Source organism: Solea solea, chromosome 20 (genome assembly GCF_958295425.1).
Source record: "Solea solea chromosome 20, fSolSol10.1, whole genome shotgun sequence".
NCBI classification, from domain to species: domain Eukaryota; kingdom Metazoa; phylum Chordata; class Actinopteri; order Pleuronectiformes; family Soleidae; genus Solea; species Solea solea.
In genome coordinates, this window is record NC_081153.1 from 7746461 (window position 1) to 7762479 (window position 16019).

The window sequence follows — 16019 nt, forward strand, 5'->3', positions numbered from 1 at the left end:
AAGTATACTTTATTATCTGACATATGGATTAACACATTTTGTGCAGATTTTCTTTTTCCTCCAGAGGATAAACCACAATGTGAGATCAATGTTATAGTTAAGTGTCTGACGTATATGTTCCCTTCTTGTTTCAGCCTTGTTTCTTGGCACCCAGAGGCTAAATCCTAATGACTAATGAGGTGATGGCTTTGGTTTCCATCTCGTGCCAACGACACAAACAGGTTTTACTGCAGAGATTCTGCGGTTCACAGTTGCAAGGACTGCCATAAAAATGTGGTTCAGACTTTTATTTTCCTTCCTCTAGGATTGAAATGTAAATCTCCCTGCAACTTTTTTTAATCAACAAACCTGGCAACCCTGGAAAGAAAAGTTGTTCCTCATCATAATGAATGAATGGATTATTACTGTGATGTGAAAAGACTCAGTTAAGTCAGTTAATCAGGCGCTGGTTTGTGGTTGTGACCACAGCGTCATCATCCTTGGATGATGATGATGCTGCTGCTGCTGCTGCTGCTGATGAGGATGATGAGTGTGAGCATGTGGCGGGGAAACACTGGAGCTGCAGCCTCGTAACGAGCTGCTGGAGCTCAGTCCGTGGGAGGGGTCATGCAGACCTTCCTCTCTAATTGACCACAGGGAGCAGAAGCGGCAGCAGCAGCAGGCGGGGGATGCGACGTCGAGCCACAGCCGCGGACACAGGTATTTACACCGCATGCAATGTCCGTGTTTCCTGCTCTCCATCATCATCATTATTATTCTGAAACGGTGGAATCAGATCCACGAGAGCGTCGCGTGGGTTTAAAAAAGATAAAAGTGTAAATGTAAATGAATGAGGATGTTTCATTGTGTTTAGTTGGAGCTCACTTTAAATAAAACCACAGGGAAAATAAGGGTGGGTTAATTTTCTTCAGGTTAAAAGTCTCTTTAATCCTTAATTTTAAGTTTAATGTTTTTTATGTGGTGTGTGTGTGTGTGCGTGTGTGTTTTGCTGACAGAAGTGGACGCATGTGGGGTTTCGACTCGTCTTTGGGGGTGAAACCCAGTCCGTGTTCAGATGGCCGATGTGGAACTGTTTAACTTTGATCAGTCCGACGCCTCCCGGATTGTGGCGGAGATCAGCGGCGGAGGAAAGTGGCTTCATCCCCGCGGAGGAGGAGGAGGAGAAGAGCGTTCAGCACCATGGACAGCGCAGCGGAGCGCGGCGCGGATGCAGGAGGAAACAGAAACATGTTTCACCCGCTGCAGAGATGATGAGGATGAGGATGAAGATGATGATGATGATGATGATGTGCAGCTCTTAGAGACAAATCCCCAAACCTGCACACCTAGTCAGAGCTCCCAAAGTGAGGACGAGGAGGAAGAAGAGGAGGAGGAGGTGGTAATGGAGGAAGAGGAGGAGATCCCGGAACTTTTTTTGCTCTCCGATGAAGACTTGTCCTCTGACGGCTCCGAGAAGTCTGCGGATTACGGCTTCATCATCGCGGTGAGCTGCCTGGTCACCGGCATCTCTCTGGTGGCCATCTCCTACACGGTGCCCAGGGACGTGCGCGTGGACCCGGACAGCGTCTCCGCGCGGGAGATGGAGCGCCTGGAGCGGGAGAAAGCCCGAGTCGGCGCCCACCTGGACCGCTGTGTCATCGCGGGACTGTGCCTGCTCACGCTGGGCGGCGTGCTGCTCTCCACGCTGCTCATGGTCTCCATGTGGCAGGGCGAGATGATGAGGAGGAAGGCGTTCGCTTACTCCAAACATGCGGCCAACAAGTTGTACGGCTCCATCAACCTGAGAGCGGCGTCCAGTCCGAGTCGGGAATCCTGTTCACATCTGTCAGCGACGGAGGAGGATTTGGAGGTTGTCAGCTGAGTTTATGGACAGAGTGAGACTCTGAAGTGTCCCCACTAATCCCTGCCAGTGTCCTCCTACAACTGAGGATCTTTAAAGTCTGAGGAAACATTTTCTCTTTTAAAGGATAAATTCACCTTTTTTTTCCAAGCCTGTCACATTTATTTTACCATTCCAATTTCATTTCAGTTGAATTATATACTGTATATGCTCAGTCTTTTCCTGGTTGGATATGTGTCAGAAGAAGTTATCAAGAGGATTTAGTGACTGTGACTATGGGCAGAGGGACACTGCAGTCCTCTGCTAATGTTTCAATATTAAGGACTAAAACAACTTACTAAAAACCTACGTAATCAATGTTTTCATTCAATAACTGCTAACGTTACCTTTAATAGTCCAAGTTTCTCCTTAAGGACAGCTGTCTTATATTTTTTAGTGGTAAATTGTAAGAGACTTACAGGTGTACGGACGTACAGGCAATTCAGATGAGTTCAAATCAGCTCAGTTTATTTCAGTTATACATTCAAGTCAGTTGAAATGATTGATCCATTATGAAAAAAATGAATTAATGATTAATTTCTGACTTCTCAGTGAGCCGACTCACTTACTCTGTTAGGTTAATGTATTTTCTACAAATTAAATCTCGACTAAACACAGGCTTGTCAACTGAAAACCTGGTGAATCTGTTGCTAGAAGTATGTAAAAGGTGACTAATCTGTAGAAGAATCTAAAATATAAAACATATTCTGGTTTGTTTGAAACTTTTTTCCACAGTTTTTATATTTTCAGTCTTAATCTACAATGTAGAAAGTCATAAAAAGCAAAGAAAAAAACACTGAATGACAACGTTTTACTGTGCAGGTGCACAGTTTGTGTCGTTGGATGCCACAATAGCATTATTGTCATTTTTGCTTAAAACCGCTGCTTCAAAAACACGATTCTTAATGTCCAAGTGTCAAAATCACAGCGCAGTTTATTCCTGCAGCACCAGCATCTTCATCTCTAAAATAATCTCAATTCAAATGAATGAAGAAGCTGTTGGTTTGTTTGTTTTGTTGTTTTCCCGCAGGCTTAAAGATGATCTAAATTAAGCCATGATCAAATATTCTGAAATCATCCACAAGTTACAGAGTCTTTAAAGAAAACAATGACCAGGGAAACAAAGACACACAACAACAGCAACAGTGGACAACACCCACTTCATGATTATGACTCAGACTGCAGGAAGCCTTGTTTTAACTTTAGATAAATACTGTGTCAAAATGAATGCTTTAAAATGAGTGGATTTTTGTCCGTTTAGAATCAGATGAAACTGCAGAGAATATTGACTGGTTATTGTTACATTCACATTGTTAATAAACAATTTCAATTTGACAATAAGGCCTTCAGTGTGGTACAGTGCAAACAAACGATGGACATTATGTCACTCATGACACCGTGTAGACAATCGACTTGGGAATTAAAGACTAAACTAGACAAGTCTAAAATAAAAATAAAATTGAATCAAGGATTTGGAGAATATATGAGCTTAGTCGGACTGGAGTCGGACTGGAGTCGGACTTGGCGTTTCCTCCTTTCTCCTTTGACCTGGAAGAAGGAGACGATGTATAAACTGCAGCGGCGTCTGCATCGTTCTTTGGACAACACAGCAACCACAGGAGACATGCTCCGTCTAATTTGTATCACGATTAACATGAACAGCAAGTATGAAACACACAGATCCACAGCACGATCCATCTTGCCGTTCACTGTTTGTTTGACTAAAGGTCAACAGGAAACTGATTCAATATGCACTCGCTTATAGAGAGATAACAGTGCCAACTAAGGAGGCGGAGGCTCCCTAACCCTCAGTCAGACTACGGCCTTAGCTCGATTAAACTGTGCACGTAAACGTACTGAGTGACCTCGTGTAAGCACTTCTCCTGCAGAAACGGCTCACAAAGTGGCTGACGGGTGCATGAGTGCGGAGATCGGGTCGACACAGCTCTCGTCTGGGCAGATGTTTACGAGAGACGATTGAATTTGAAGCTCCAAAGATACTCTGTTTAACATAATTGTGGACATGCTGCGGCTATTTGTTCGTTTTAAAAAGACAGAGAGTGAAACCACAGGAGGTTTAATTAGATTTAGTGGCTGAGCACCAGCGTTATAAAGCTCCATTTGAATAGACTCGGGGGTTTTGCGTGCAGATGTTGGGAAGCACAGAGATGGAGAAAGAGGGAGATTCAGTGAAACCCTGGAGGAAAACACTGCTGCTTCTTTATTTGCTCTTGTGAGTTTGTGGTTTTCATCTGCTGTTGACCTTTTCTCCACTGTTTATCAAACCCCAGTTAATCATCACTACGTTTCTTTCTTCTTTAACAAAGCATGTGAACGTTCCTGCGACTGAAATGTCTGAAAAACTGTGTGTGGGGGAGTTTCTGTGGATGTGGATGAGTGTACATCTGTTAAATTAACATAATATAGTCTCACCCATTCATTTCATATGGTGGTCATTTTTGACCGGGAACACCAAAGGTGTGACTACGTTGAATAAACCTCTCAAGATTCACTGAAAGTGGTGATTAGCAGTTTTATTTGTTCAGATACTTTGTATAAAGTCTTAAATATTTAGATCTTAAATATTTTTTTGTTATGTTTGATCATTTTTGACCTAAGGTGTGAAGAATACCAGGCGATTAGTAATTGTTTAGAGGCCATAAGATCTCTTCCTATGGAGGACATTTTTGGCCAGGAACACCAAATATGTAACTAATTTGAACAAACCACTGAAAAGTCAATGAAAATAGTAGTTAGCAATTTTATTTGTTCAGAAATCTCGTTTTACATATATCTGTGGAGGATATCTTAAATATAAATGTTCTATTACGGACATTTTTGGCCAGGAACACCATAAGTGTGAGCAAATTAAATAAACCACACAAAATTCACTGAAGAGTGATTTTATTTGTTTGGATGCTTCGTGTGGAGGATATTATGAGGTTTCAAGGCAATAATATCTTAAATATTTATTTCCTGTGGTGGTCATCTTTGTCCGCAAACACCAAACGTGTGACTATTTTATTTATTCAGATTGTGGACGACATCATATTGTAAAATTGTTCAGATTTGACCGAACACTTGTGATTTAAAGAGGAAACCGCAGCTATTGATGCCGTGTTGGAGTGAAACATCACGTGACCTCCAAAGGGAAGGGAAAATAATGGATGGCCTTGCTTGGACTGAAGACGCTGTGAATGAACAATCGCGTCCCCTGCTTACGCTGCGTCACCTCTGCAGTCGGATCCGCTCTCCGCCAGCAGCATCACATTATCCTGTACGCGACCTTCTCCCGCTCTCACCTCATTAATGTGATTAAATCAGCTGACCTTTTAATGAAATATTAAGTTGATTTCTTATGCTAATGTGTCCTCTGGGACACTCTACGTCTTGAGGGGAGGCCTGTGTTTGTCTGTTTGTCTTGTTGCTGCTGTGTGGAAGGAAAAACTGGCCTCTCTGTTGTCACTTCTCCTCTGCCTGACTCACCAACTGTTTCAGTGTCAGTGATTTCTTACTTTCACCAGATTGAATTCTCCGCCGGCTGCCAGGGAACAGCTGTGGTTGTGTTGGATTAAGGATGTGCGGCTGGAGAGAAGTGGTAAAGCATAGTAAAAGCAAGTGAGTGGGTTTGTTTTCACAGCCAAGGTCAAGCAACAAAAGTTGCACTCTGGACCGCCGGGGTCTGCGGAGACACCAGCCCTTCCCCGTTGATGTTTCCTCGAGGCGATCCCGTCTACACACACTATGTTACTCTTCATTTCTGAGGACTTGACATTGCTGCTTGACATTTGCAGCTGGAGTGACAGATACTTGACGATTTGTCTGTAGCCACAGTGGAAATGCCAAACTCTGACATCCTGTCGCCTGTGTAAGAGAATTAAATGGCCCTGGAAATAAAGTAATGGCTTTATAAAGGCGGCCCATTTGCTGGCAGCAGAGGTTCTTTCATATGTCCCAAGGTTTCATTTTTAACACTTTTATCATTTGCCTCGTAGCTTGAACTCAGTTTGACATAATCTGTTTTTTCTGGTATTAATCACACACTGGCAGGAACAGGGGTTCATTGTTCATTTAGATGGCCAATAGAAGCCTTTAGAGATTATTATTGAAACTCAAAGTACACACACTTAGGTACATATATATTTGGACGATATATATTATAGTTGATGGCCTTGTTCACTTGCATTGACAAACTCTTTGGGCGTCAAAGGCCCACCAAACGCAAATGTAACAGGCCACACATGAAACTGCTTTTCAGCCAACTGTACAATTGTTATTTCCGAGCCACCCTGAAAATGGACGATAATGTGTTAAAATGTTTGAAAATTTATTTAGTTCGATGCCTCAAATTAAAGCTGAGAGTCCACAATTTAGTCAATTCAATTCAATTCAATTGTATTTGCATAGGCCCGAATCACAGCATACATTATAACTGTAACCCGGACAACAGGGAGGTGAGGTAGAAACAGCAGAGAGAGACCAGGAGCAGATATACAGTATAACAATTGTATCAGGCTATAAGTTTAGACAAGAGTTCTGAGTCAGGGATGATGACGCATTTATAGAACTACAACGTCACGTCTATGATTGTCTCATCTCAAAATTCATTGTACAGAGGCAAAAAAGAGAAAATGTGTCTGGTATGCAGCTAACTGTATATGAACTTCAAATAAGGTGCACTGTCAGGAGACAGGGGAGTAAAGGGGAATTCAGCTCCCCTGAAATCCTACACGTTTTTGTCCATTTTTGTGTCACAGGTTACAGACTTGGATTTTCTGTACAATGAAATAAATAAATAACACTAATAATGTTACTGTTACGTTCCCTCTTGTCGTGGCTGTTAGACAGTAAGGAAATGATCTGTTTAGAAAAAAAACAACCTAAATGTGAGTTTCCATGTTCTCTCTCTGTGTTTGTGTAGTTTTCTGTCCACATACTCTGACTTCCTCCTTCCGTCCAAGAACATGCAGATTGGGGATTAGGTTTAATTGGACGCTCTAAATTGGACACAAGTGTGAGATTAGGTTTTCTTGTTGGCTTTCTGCACCTGGAAGCTACTGTTTTCTATTCTATTTCTTGTTTTCTGTGCTCTAGTCTTGAAGAGCAAATCAGACTGGTGCAGCCCATGGCCAAGAGGAAAGGATTTGGGCTTGTAACCAGAAGGCTGCCGGTTCTGGAGTGGGCTGGAGTGTCTAGATACTCTCATAATTTAACTGAAGTCTTGTGTTTCATTTTATTTAACTGAATAAGTACATGAGCAATAGTAAACTGTAAAAAATAGACTGTTTCTCTTTGACTTTTGTTCCTAAAAACGAGCCAAGTGAACTTTGAACTATGATGTATTTCTAAATTTCACAAATTCAATTTAATTTCACTCTGTACTCTTTGCTCAGGTGTGTTTATATAGTTATAGTGAAAATTGAGTTTGCCGATAGGTTGTGCTGAAAAAAACAAGTTAATGACAGAATGGCAGATTTTACGGAGCCGTTTCAGCTTTGCCTTTGTGAACCGAAAACATCAGAAAAAAATAAAACAATATATCTAATTCCCATCAAGTCTGGAACAGCGAGGTGGAATATTAGGTGTTGAACGCACCTTTAAAACACTCACACACTCACACACACAGAGTACAGCCTGTGGCTGCTGCTGCTTCTGTGAATGGAGCAGTTGGAGTCATCATTCAGAGCAGATGGCAGCAGGAAATGGAATTGGATTGCTGAAGGGGTCATGTGGGGTCAAGAGCCGGGGGTGTGGCTGTGGACACTGGGGAGGGAGGAGAGAAGGAAAAAGCTTCTGCGGCGGCGGCGGCGGCGGTGCTTTACATCAGCGTCTGGCAGCCACTTATCATCAACTGTCATAGCCACTCATCACAGTGAGTGACAGAGCAGCAGCTGCACTGAACACAAGACAACCTCCTTAGGCATCACACACACACACACACACACACACACACACACACACTAAACTTGGCCTGTAATAATAAGAAACACCATCGTGTCTCTGACTGAAAAACCCGCCCCTTTTTGCAAACTCTTGCCTTAAGTTAATGACTTATTCAATAATGACTCTCTGATTGTTGCATAGCAACGGCGAACAGCAGATTCGGTCACACACGGTTCCTCCGAGAGAGAAAGCACTGAGCAGAGCATCGACTCAAGAGGGAGAAGGAAACAAGAAAAAAAAGAAGAGTAAGAAGAACAAGTGGGGAATAAAATCTCCATCCACGTTGTTTATCACCTCAGAGGTTTAAAAACCCCTAATCCTCACAAAGTGACACCACCACCTCCTCCCTGCTCCTCTCACACTGTCTGGGGTTATAAATATACCTGTGCGCTGCATCTTATCCAGGCAAAGACGAGTCTAAAGCTTTTTAACCATCACTTTCACTTTTAGGGCTAAATCATCTTTTTTTTTTTTTTAAAGTAATATATTTATTGTAAATCATTTCATGTATGGGAGAAATGAGAGATGCTGTTGCTGTTGAAAATGGACACAAAAGAGAAAATGCAAAAACACTACTTAAGATTCAAAAATCCACTCCAAACTAACACTATTTTTCCTCAACAACAATAAATCTATCCACTTGTACTCATACATACATACATTATGTTAAACACACACCTCTTCATCTAAATCACATGTATATAATATATACAGGATAATGATCATAATAATGAGAAAACAAGAGCTCAAAAAAAGAAAGAAAACAAAATTAACAACGAAAATCTAGAAAAACACTGTAAACTATTTCACAGGACCTAACTGTATTACTATTCATTGTAAAATGACAAAAGGACACTCGTGATTTCTATTGTATGTACATACATATACATACATATATACTGTATAATATAATGACTGTAACGTTACTGGAAATTACTGGGAATACAATGAAATGATTAAATGCTATACAGTTATATAAAAGTTGACTATCGTATCGTCAGCTGTAAATTTACCATAAAATATTACAATAACTTGAGTGAAAGCACACAATCTAATATCTGTAAATCAACTATGCAAGATAATAGTAAATTATATTTTACGGTCTACTTATTTATTGATTATATTACAGGGTTTACATCACTACATATATATATATATATATATATATGTGTAGAAAAGAGATCCTTGTTTCTCTTATCTACTGGTTGAGATGTTTTTGAGACAGGAACTGAGCCTTTTTTCCCAGCTCAATATGGGCAGAGAACTTGCAAGTGACGCTTCGTCCATGGCGTCCACTTTTATTGATTTGCAGCACGCTCAGCATCTGGACAAGTGATTGTCCATGAGATCTTGGACAAAGTCAGTCATTTTCTTTGGTCTTGGAGTTTTCTATTTCCCAGGGATCACATTGTCATTATCTCACTCTCTCTCGTTTGTCCTGCGTAGTCATGAAACAGTAGGTGGCGTCATAACAAACAAGATAGGCATTTACCTAAATATCAACAACTTCTTTCTTGAACAAAATTCAAGCACTTTCAATGACCCGTGTCTATTTAGGAGACCCATGGGAACCCTGTAAAAGCAAAAAAGACTCATTCTAATTTTAATCTGACACATCATGGTCATTTTAAGTCTTAATATAACACATTTCTTACATATAGCACCTTTTAAATGTCCCCCACATTTTGTCCTTTTCACAAACTGTACATCGCAAACATGCAGGAGACATACATCACGTTTATTAACCACCAGTTTCTCCCTTTGCTTTGTTTCTGCACAGCCCACGACGTGCCCTCCCCTTATTATTATTATTATTATTTATTTTTTTCTTTTTGCCATCGTTGTCCAGGAAGAAAAGCAGAAGGGACACCATAACCATAGAAACGGGGTCAGCCTGTTGCTACGGAGAAGTGTCTGTTTACCACAGCGGCTCAGTCTTAAAGACACTCTTCTTCTTCATCTTCTTCATCTTCTTCTTCTTCTCCTTTTGATGGCCGCCGTAAAGTGGCGCGTTCCCTCTGCAGCACCTGATATGAAGACGCCTCTTTGAACTAGGCGTCTAATTTAAGTCGACGTGTCACACAGTGTCTCCGTACGTCTCCTGTCAAACATCCTGCGTCTTAAGGAAAAAATGCAGGGAGATGCTGCCTCTGAAAAACGCCACTTGACTCAGATCAAACATAAATCTGGAGGCTGGAAAAACCTGCTGAACACATGATTTTACTTTTAGTTTCTGCTCGCACACCCTGACAAAAAGTTGTGCATTTAGTTTAAGTCTTATTGTAGTCGTCTTGAGATGTTTTTACTTTTAATGTAGTTTTAGTCGACTAAATATAATCATATTCTTATTATTAAGGTTTGAATTTACAACTATTTTGACATGAAAAATTTGCATTTTTTATTTGTCTTAATAACCAAATCAAATAAAGTACCATTTTCCCTTTTTCTGACACTTGGACATATGATCTCGTCCCTCGTGTGTCCTCCTCCATGTTGACATCCGGGTAGATCAGCCTCACCTGAAGAAACAACAAAGCTAACACACGTATATATGGTGTAAAGATGATGTAATATTTAACATTTAAACTTCTGTATTCTGCTTCAAAGACGCACATGTATTAGTATTGAGTATATTAATAATATATAGTATTATTTTATAACCGCAGTGCTTTACATTGAGATAAAGCAAATTACTGGGTCGGGAAAACCTGAATATTGATGTTAAATGTAATATTAATGCAAATGTTTGGTCAGAAAGTAACTGGTTACTTCAAGTTGAGTAGACTTTTAGAATTATTTGGCTCAGGAGAAAAACCTGCACAGGGTCATTTTCCTTCCTCTCCTCGTCCATTTGAAATGCTTGGAGTGTTTTATTATTATTGTTTCCTCTCTTGGACTTTGAAGGAAATTGTTTTGGAGTGTAGGAAAGAATTACAGCCTGTTCCTTTGAAAACAAACCAAGAAGGATGGAAAAAAAAACAAAAAAAAAAAAACACTGTGTACATAACGACAGCAAGCAATGCTCGGATATTATTCCTCACAGATTTTGCAGCACTGGTGTTGCTTCCTTCGTAAACTGTAAACTGTATTTGCATGACAATCAAATGTAAAGGTGTGGGAACGGCGGCTCACGCTGACCCAAGGCCTGCTTCCATCTGCTCGTCAGCACACCCACGCAACACACACACACACACACACACACACACACACACACACACACACAGTCCGTCACGTACACATGAGTATAAGTAGGAGAAGAAATAGGTTTGAGGCTGATCTAAGTATACTTCCTTTGCTTTTTCTAACTCGTTACTTCAAGTCAAGCTTTGCCAGTTTCAAAACAATTGAACCTTTGTAAAATATATAAAGTAATGAGACAAGATCCATTTCAGCAGAAAGAGCGACTCTTCTTTAAACGTTAACAGTCACACCACTGATGAATCCTAAAGGCCCAATTATACTTTACACAAATAACGGAGACGGACGGAGGCTTTTTTCGTCATTGTGCGCCCAGCAGGGGGAGCTTACGATGACGGACGAAATGGAGCAACACCACCACAAATCGTGGGGGCAGTATAGAGTTAATCAGTCAGGAGAACAACAAAGACGCAACCTACAGTTACTGTAAAACACACTGTCAGAGGTCACGGACAACAGAGGGCGGATGATTGAGGGATGATCAAGCAGCAAGTTGTCAAAAGTCGATGGAGGACGTACGTAAATATCCAAAATGCTGCTCCACACCAATGAGTAATATTACACATTTACAGTCTATTTCGGATCGAGCACAATGAAAAAAGAACCTCTTCAACGGTCGCTATGTTTGTTGATGACTGCACTGCCCTCTAGAGGAAGTGTTGTGTAAACGTCCAGACCAATGCAAAAGACGCAGGGTAGTGACGGAGAGAACGTTTGGGCGTAAAACAGACAAAAATAGTAGTAAATAGAGTATAAATGGACTTTTACTCATACTGTCCACCTCCAGTGTGTGTGTGCGTGTGTGTGTGTGTGTGTGTGTGTGTGTGTGTGTGTGCAGAGAAGCCAAAGAACACAAATCAATACAAGCAGACATGTGGTGTAATTAAGGTTTGTGGCGAAAAAGACACAAAACAACAATGAAAAATATAAAGCTGAACTGTGCACAGGTGACTATATTTATTATATTCATCTACACGATAGATAGGTAGATAGATAGATAGATAGATAGATAGATAGATAGATAGATAGATAGATAGATAGATAGATAGATAGATAGATAGATAGATAGATAGATAGATAAAGTGAAAAGTGAAGTGACAAGCATCTTTTTATGACACAAAACTTTCCACATTATTATATGATACAGATTCTTTTTTATGTTTCTGTCATACTCTTCTGCATTCCTCTGACCTCTTGCATTTACTCCCACATAACTGATGCTCACTGGATAATCTCTCTACTTCAGTCCATTCTCTGCAAACTATAGAGATGTGTGTGTGTGTGTGTGTGTGTGTGTGTGTAAATTCCAGTCCATCAGCAGCTTCTGAAACTCACTTTAATCCCGTTTCTTTTTCATTCCAAGGCTTGGTTTGAACTTTGAACTTCAGCAGTATGTCTTCGTCTTTTTAAGATTTCATTCTATTATAAATCCCTCTGTGTCTAAATTTAACCTATCTTCTTATCGGAACCTTCCTGAGAGTAGCAGCGGATTGGAAACCTTGCTCAGGGCTAACCCAGTCTCTCTTTTTAACCTGGTGCGGATTTGAACCAGCAACCTCTTAGTTACAAGCACAGTTCCCTTTCCACTTGGCCTGCGTATAGCCATTGAAATGCTGTCATGTGATTGGCTGATCGGGTGTTGAGCAGGTGTACCTAATAAAGTGGCGATTAATATAAAATCTTAGAAGAGAAACATTATAGGGCTATAGATCCTCTGGAGCTACTGACATGCTATAGATGGCTTGTTCACGAATGTGCAATAAAATGTATAAACATGTCATCGCAACCCTGAAAATAAACGACAAAACAAATTGCACCAGAACCGACATTATTCAAGCGCTTTTTAAATCAATACAAGTAGTTATTTATTGGACTATTTGATCAAAAACAGCTGCATCAAGTTAAAAGATCTCTCAAAGTAAGAAGAAATGTGTGTGTCTAATCCCTCTGAATGGATATTTGAGCACTTTGGGTGTTGAAGTGAACAGAGGTGTGTGCATTAATCTCCCTGCAGGACAGTTTTGCTTACCAGGACTTTAATTTATTCTGCCATTTGTGTCAAGTTTTTTCCTATCAGAACAGTTAAAGTACCTGAACATCAAAGGTTCCTGCAGAATACTGATTTCATGTCAGAAGTTCTGCGGCGCTGACGTCACCGCTGGACGGCGACTGACTCAGCCGAGGTTTTCTCAGAAATGAGCGCAGACAAAAGCCTTGGAGACTTTATTTGGACCGAATCAATTGAGTGCAATCTTTTAGTATCAAACACTGCAACAGCATTTTTTTTTTTCTTCTGTAACATTGATTGTGTCTACTCTTCTTTTGTGCTGCCCTATCAGAATCAATATTTTTAAATTTCTGTCGGAGGAGTGCGTCAGTGTCTGAGTGGTGGCTTTTCTCATACTTACCGGATTAAAGTCTGCGCCGCATTTAAGTGCAAAGTTTTATTGTGTTCAGCAAAGGTAAATAAAGAGTTGAAAGTAATTTATTTACTATGACAGTGAAATGAAGTGGCTTCATGGCTCCAGTTTGGCATGAGAAGCCACTTTTGAGAGTAAACTGTGAGTCCGAATCAGAAAAACTTTATTTTTGAGGCCGGATATTATTGCTGGCGGGCCAGTTTGCTGACCACTGCTCTAGTGTCGCAACATGTCCATGGATAAAAACTGATCAGTACTGTGTGAACAACTCAAACAAAGACTTAAAGTAGCTGAGGTTTTTTTTTGTGGCCCCCTTAACTCGGAAAATTCCGACTTCCGACGACAACTGGAACAAACGACAAATGGATTCATAGTTGCGTGACTCTGCATGACTTTTCCTCACAGGCTAGCAGATGTTTGCAGAGCAGTTGTTGTGCTGTGTTGTTCAGGACGTGCGACTTCGCTCACACACGTGTCACAGAATCCGTCGCCGTGCTGCAGATGAAATAAAAACACACAATGTGTGATCACTCTGTGGAGTCTGTTGGTCGCTTGATTAACCAGAGACAAATGACTGTGTGCTCATGCGCCTCATATTTGGAATATATTTACACCTACATGCAGGCAGAATTTTCTTTTTTCTTTTTTTTTCAAACTCAAGACTTATTCTTTCAGGTTGCAAAATCCAGAAACGAAACAAACACAAAAGGTTGTTTTTTGTCCTTTGCGGTGAATCGCGTGGCTTGTCCTTCACATCACAATCAAACAAAGATATCTGAAATGAACAAAAGGCAGGAGCAGCAGAAATACATGTGCAAGCAAGTGCTTGCTCCTTTACATGTGAAAATAGCTTGATTCTGTCCAAGGTTCCTGCCTTAAAACCCCATGCAATTCATATGACAACAGCATCAATGTTTAATTTTATTCCAACCCTGTCTCCATGAGGATTTGTGTCAGGAATGCTATTAGCTAATTAGAGTCAGGGATTTATTTCAGGGATGTCAATAAGATGTATTTTTATTTCTACAGCCACACTCTATAAGTGAGATGTAAACACTCTCAGTGAAAATTAAATGTAAGCGCTTGATTTAGATTCTTCTTGGACGCTGTTATCCTGCCCGGTTAATGGTGACACATTTCACTGCTGGAGGAAAAACATCCTCGTGATTCCGCGTAAAAGATGTTGACTTGATAGTTCATCACCAATCAGTGTAGAATCCAGTGTTTTGTGTGGTTTATTTTGCTTGATTACGGTGTAACTTCAGGGTCTGCCTCAGAAAATCTGAGTAAAGAGAGTGAGAGGGAGAGAGAACTGAAGCTGTCAATTTATTATTCTTTTTTTTTTAAATAGCAAGGACAAAAGTCAGGCTTTGTCAAATCACTCGCTCTTTCATTTCTGTACATCGCAACCTTGATGCAACCAAATCTCACAGCACTTCGCAGAATAAGGTCAACACCTTACATTATTAAAGGGAGAAACCAATCCAGTAAAAAAACCAAAAAAAAAACTATCTCTTAAAAGAATTACACAGGGTTTTTTCCACCTTAAATGGGAATTCCGCAAATATTGTTTTTGTCTTCGCTCTAATGATACAGTTCCAGCATTACTCGACTCGGCCGTTTCTTGTGTTGGACCTTGCACTCATGACTTTTCCAGCGACGACGCTCTCTGACCAATCAGGGGTCAGCAAATAAAGCTTTATTTAAAAAAAAGAAGAAGAAACGCATCTGTGGCTAGAAGTGCTCGTATCTACGAAGGTTCATACTGTGGTGCCTCCTGGGTGTTTTCTCTCACTCCTCCCAACTTGTAACGTTGTAATGTTTATTCATTGACATATTTAATTAAAGTTTACAACAATTAACCTGCAGGTTCATTAAAATCTACTTGCTTAACTGTGACACACTCGGGGAATCAGATAGTGTCAAACTTCTCAATGTCTTCCTGTCTTGTTTTCATGTCTCTACCCTTTGCACCTTTTTTCTTCACACGCAATTTCCTGTGTTCTGTCAGTGCTAAGGTATGTTGGTGGATGAGTTCATCACCCCTCTGTGGCTCCTTCCTTTCATACAGTAGATACAATATTCATATATCAACATGTCTGCATCAGCAATATTGATTTTACATACAGTGAATATTGTCAGGCTTTCACGGCCTGCGCTCTATGCAAGGAAATCTGTGAAGTGACATATTCTGCACACAAATGCAGCCAAGGCTTTTAGAGTTTGTCACGTCTGACAGAATGAAGGAGTACAAGAGTGTGCAGCAACAAAGGCGCAGTTCTTTGAATGTGGACGACAACTAACATGTTTTTTTTTTGTTTTGGGAAAAGAAGACATCTTCACGGGGAACGGGTCTTAATTTTGCTGAAGAAAACTGAAAATCACCTGAAGATAATTGGTGTTTGTATATAGATTTGTTCATGTTTACAAAGAAATTGGCCATGTTTACATCAGCCTATAGAAGTGGTCAATAGTGGTCAAAGATGAATTTTGTACGTACGTATCTATCTATGTAGCTTACTAGCTCTAGCAGGCTGGCTAGCTGAGTGTGTATGTTATTTATTCTAAAATCAACTATT

General features: G+C 40.5%; 1 protein-coding gene across 1 annotated transcript; it reads left to right on the forward strand.

Moving 5' to 3' along the window:
* The first annotated feature begins 503 nt into the window (after window positions 1-503).
* LOC131447568 (transmembrane protein 74) lies at window positions 504-3559 on the forward strand. Its single transcript, XM_058619437.1, has 2 exons — window positions 504-699; window positions 996-3559. The coding sequence occupies exon 2, from the start codon at window positions 1055-1057 to the stop codon at window positions 1859-1861; it is 807 nt and encodes a 268-aa protein (XP_058475420.1). The 5' UTR covers window positions 504-699; window positions 996-1054; the 3' UTR covers window positions 1862-3559.
* Window positions 3560-16019: the final 12460 nt, after the last annotated feature.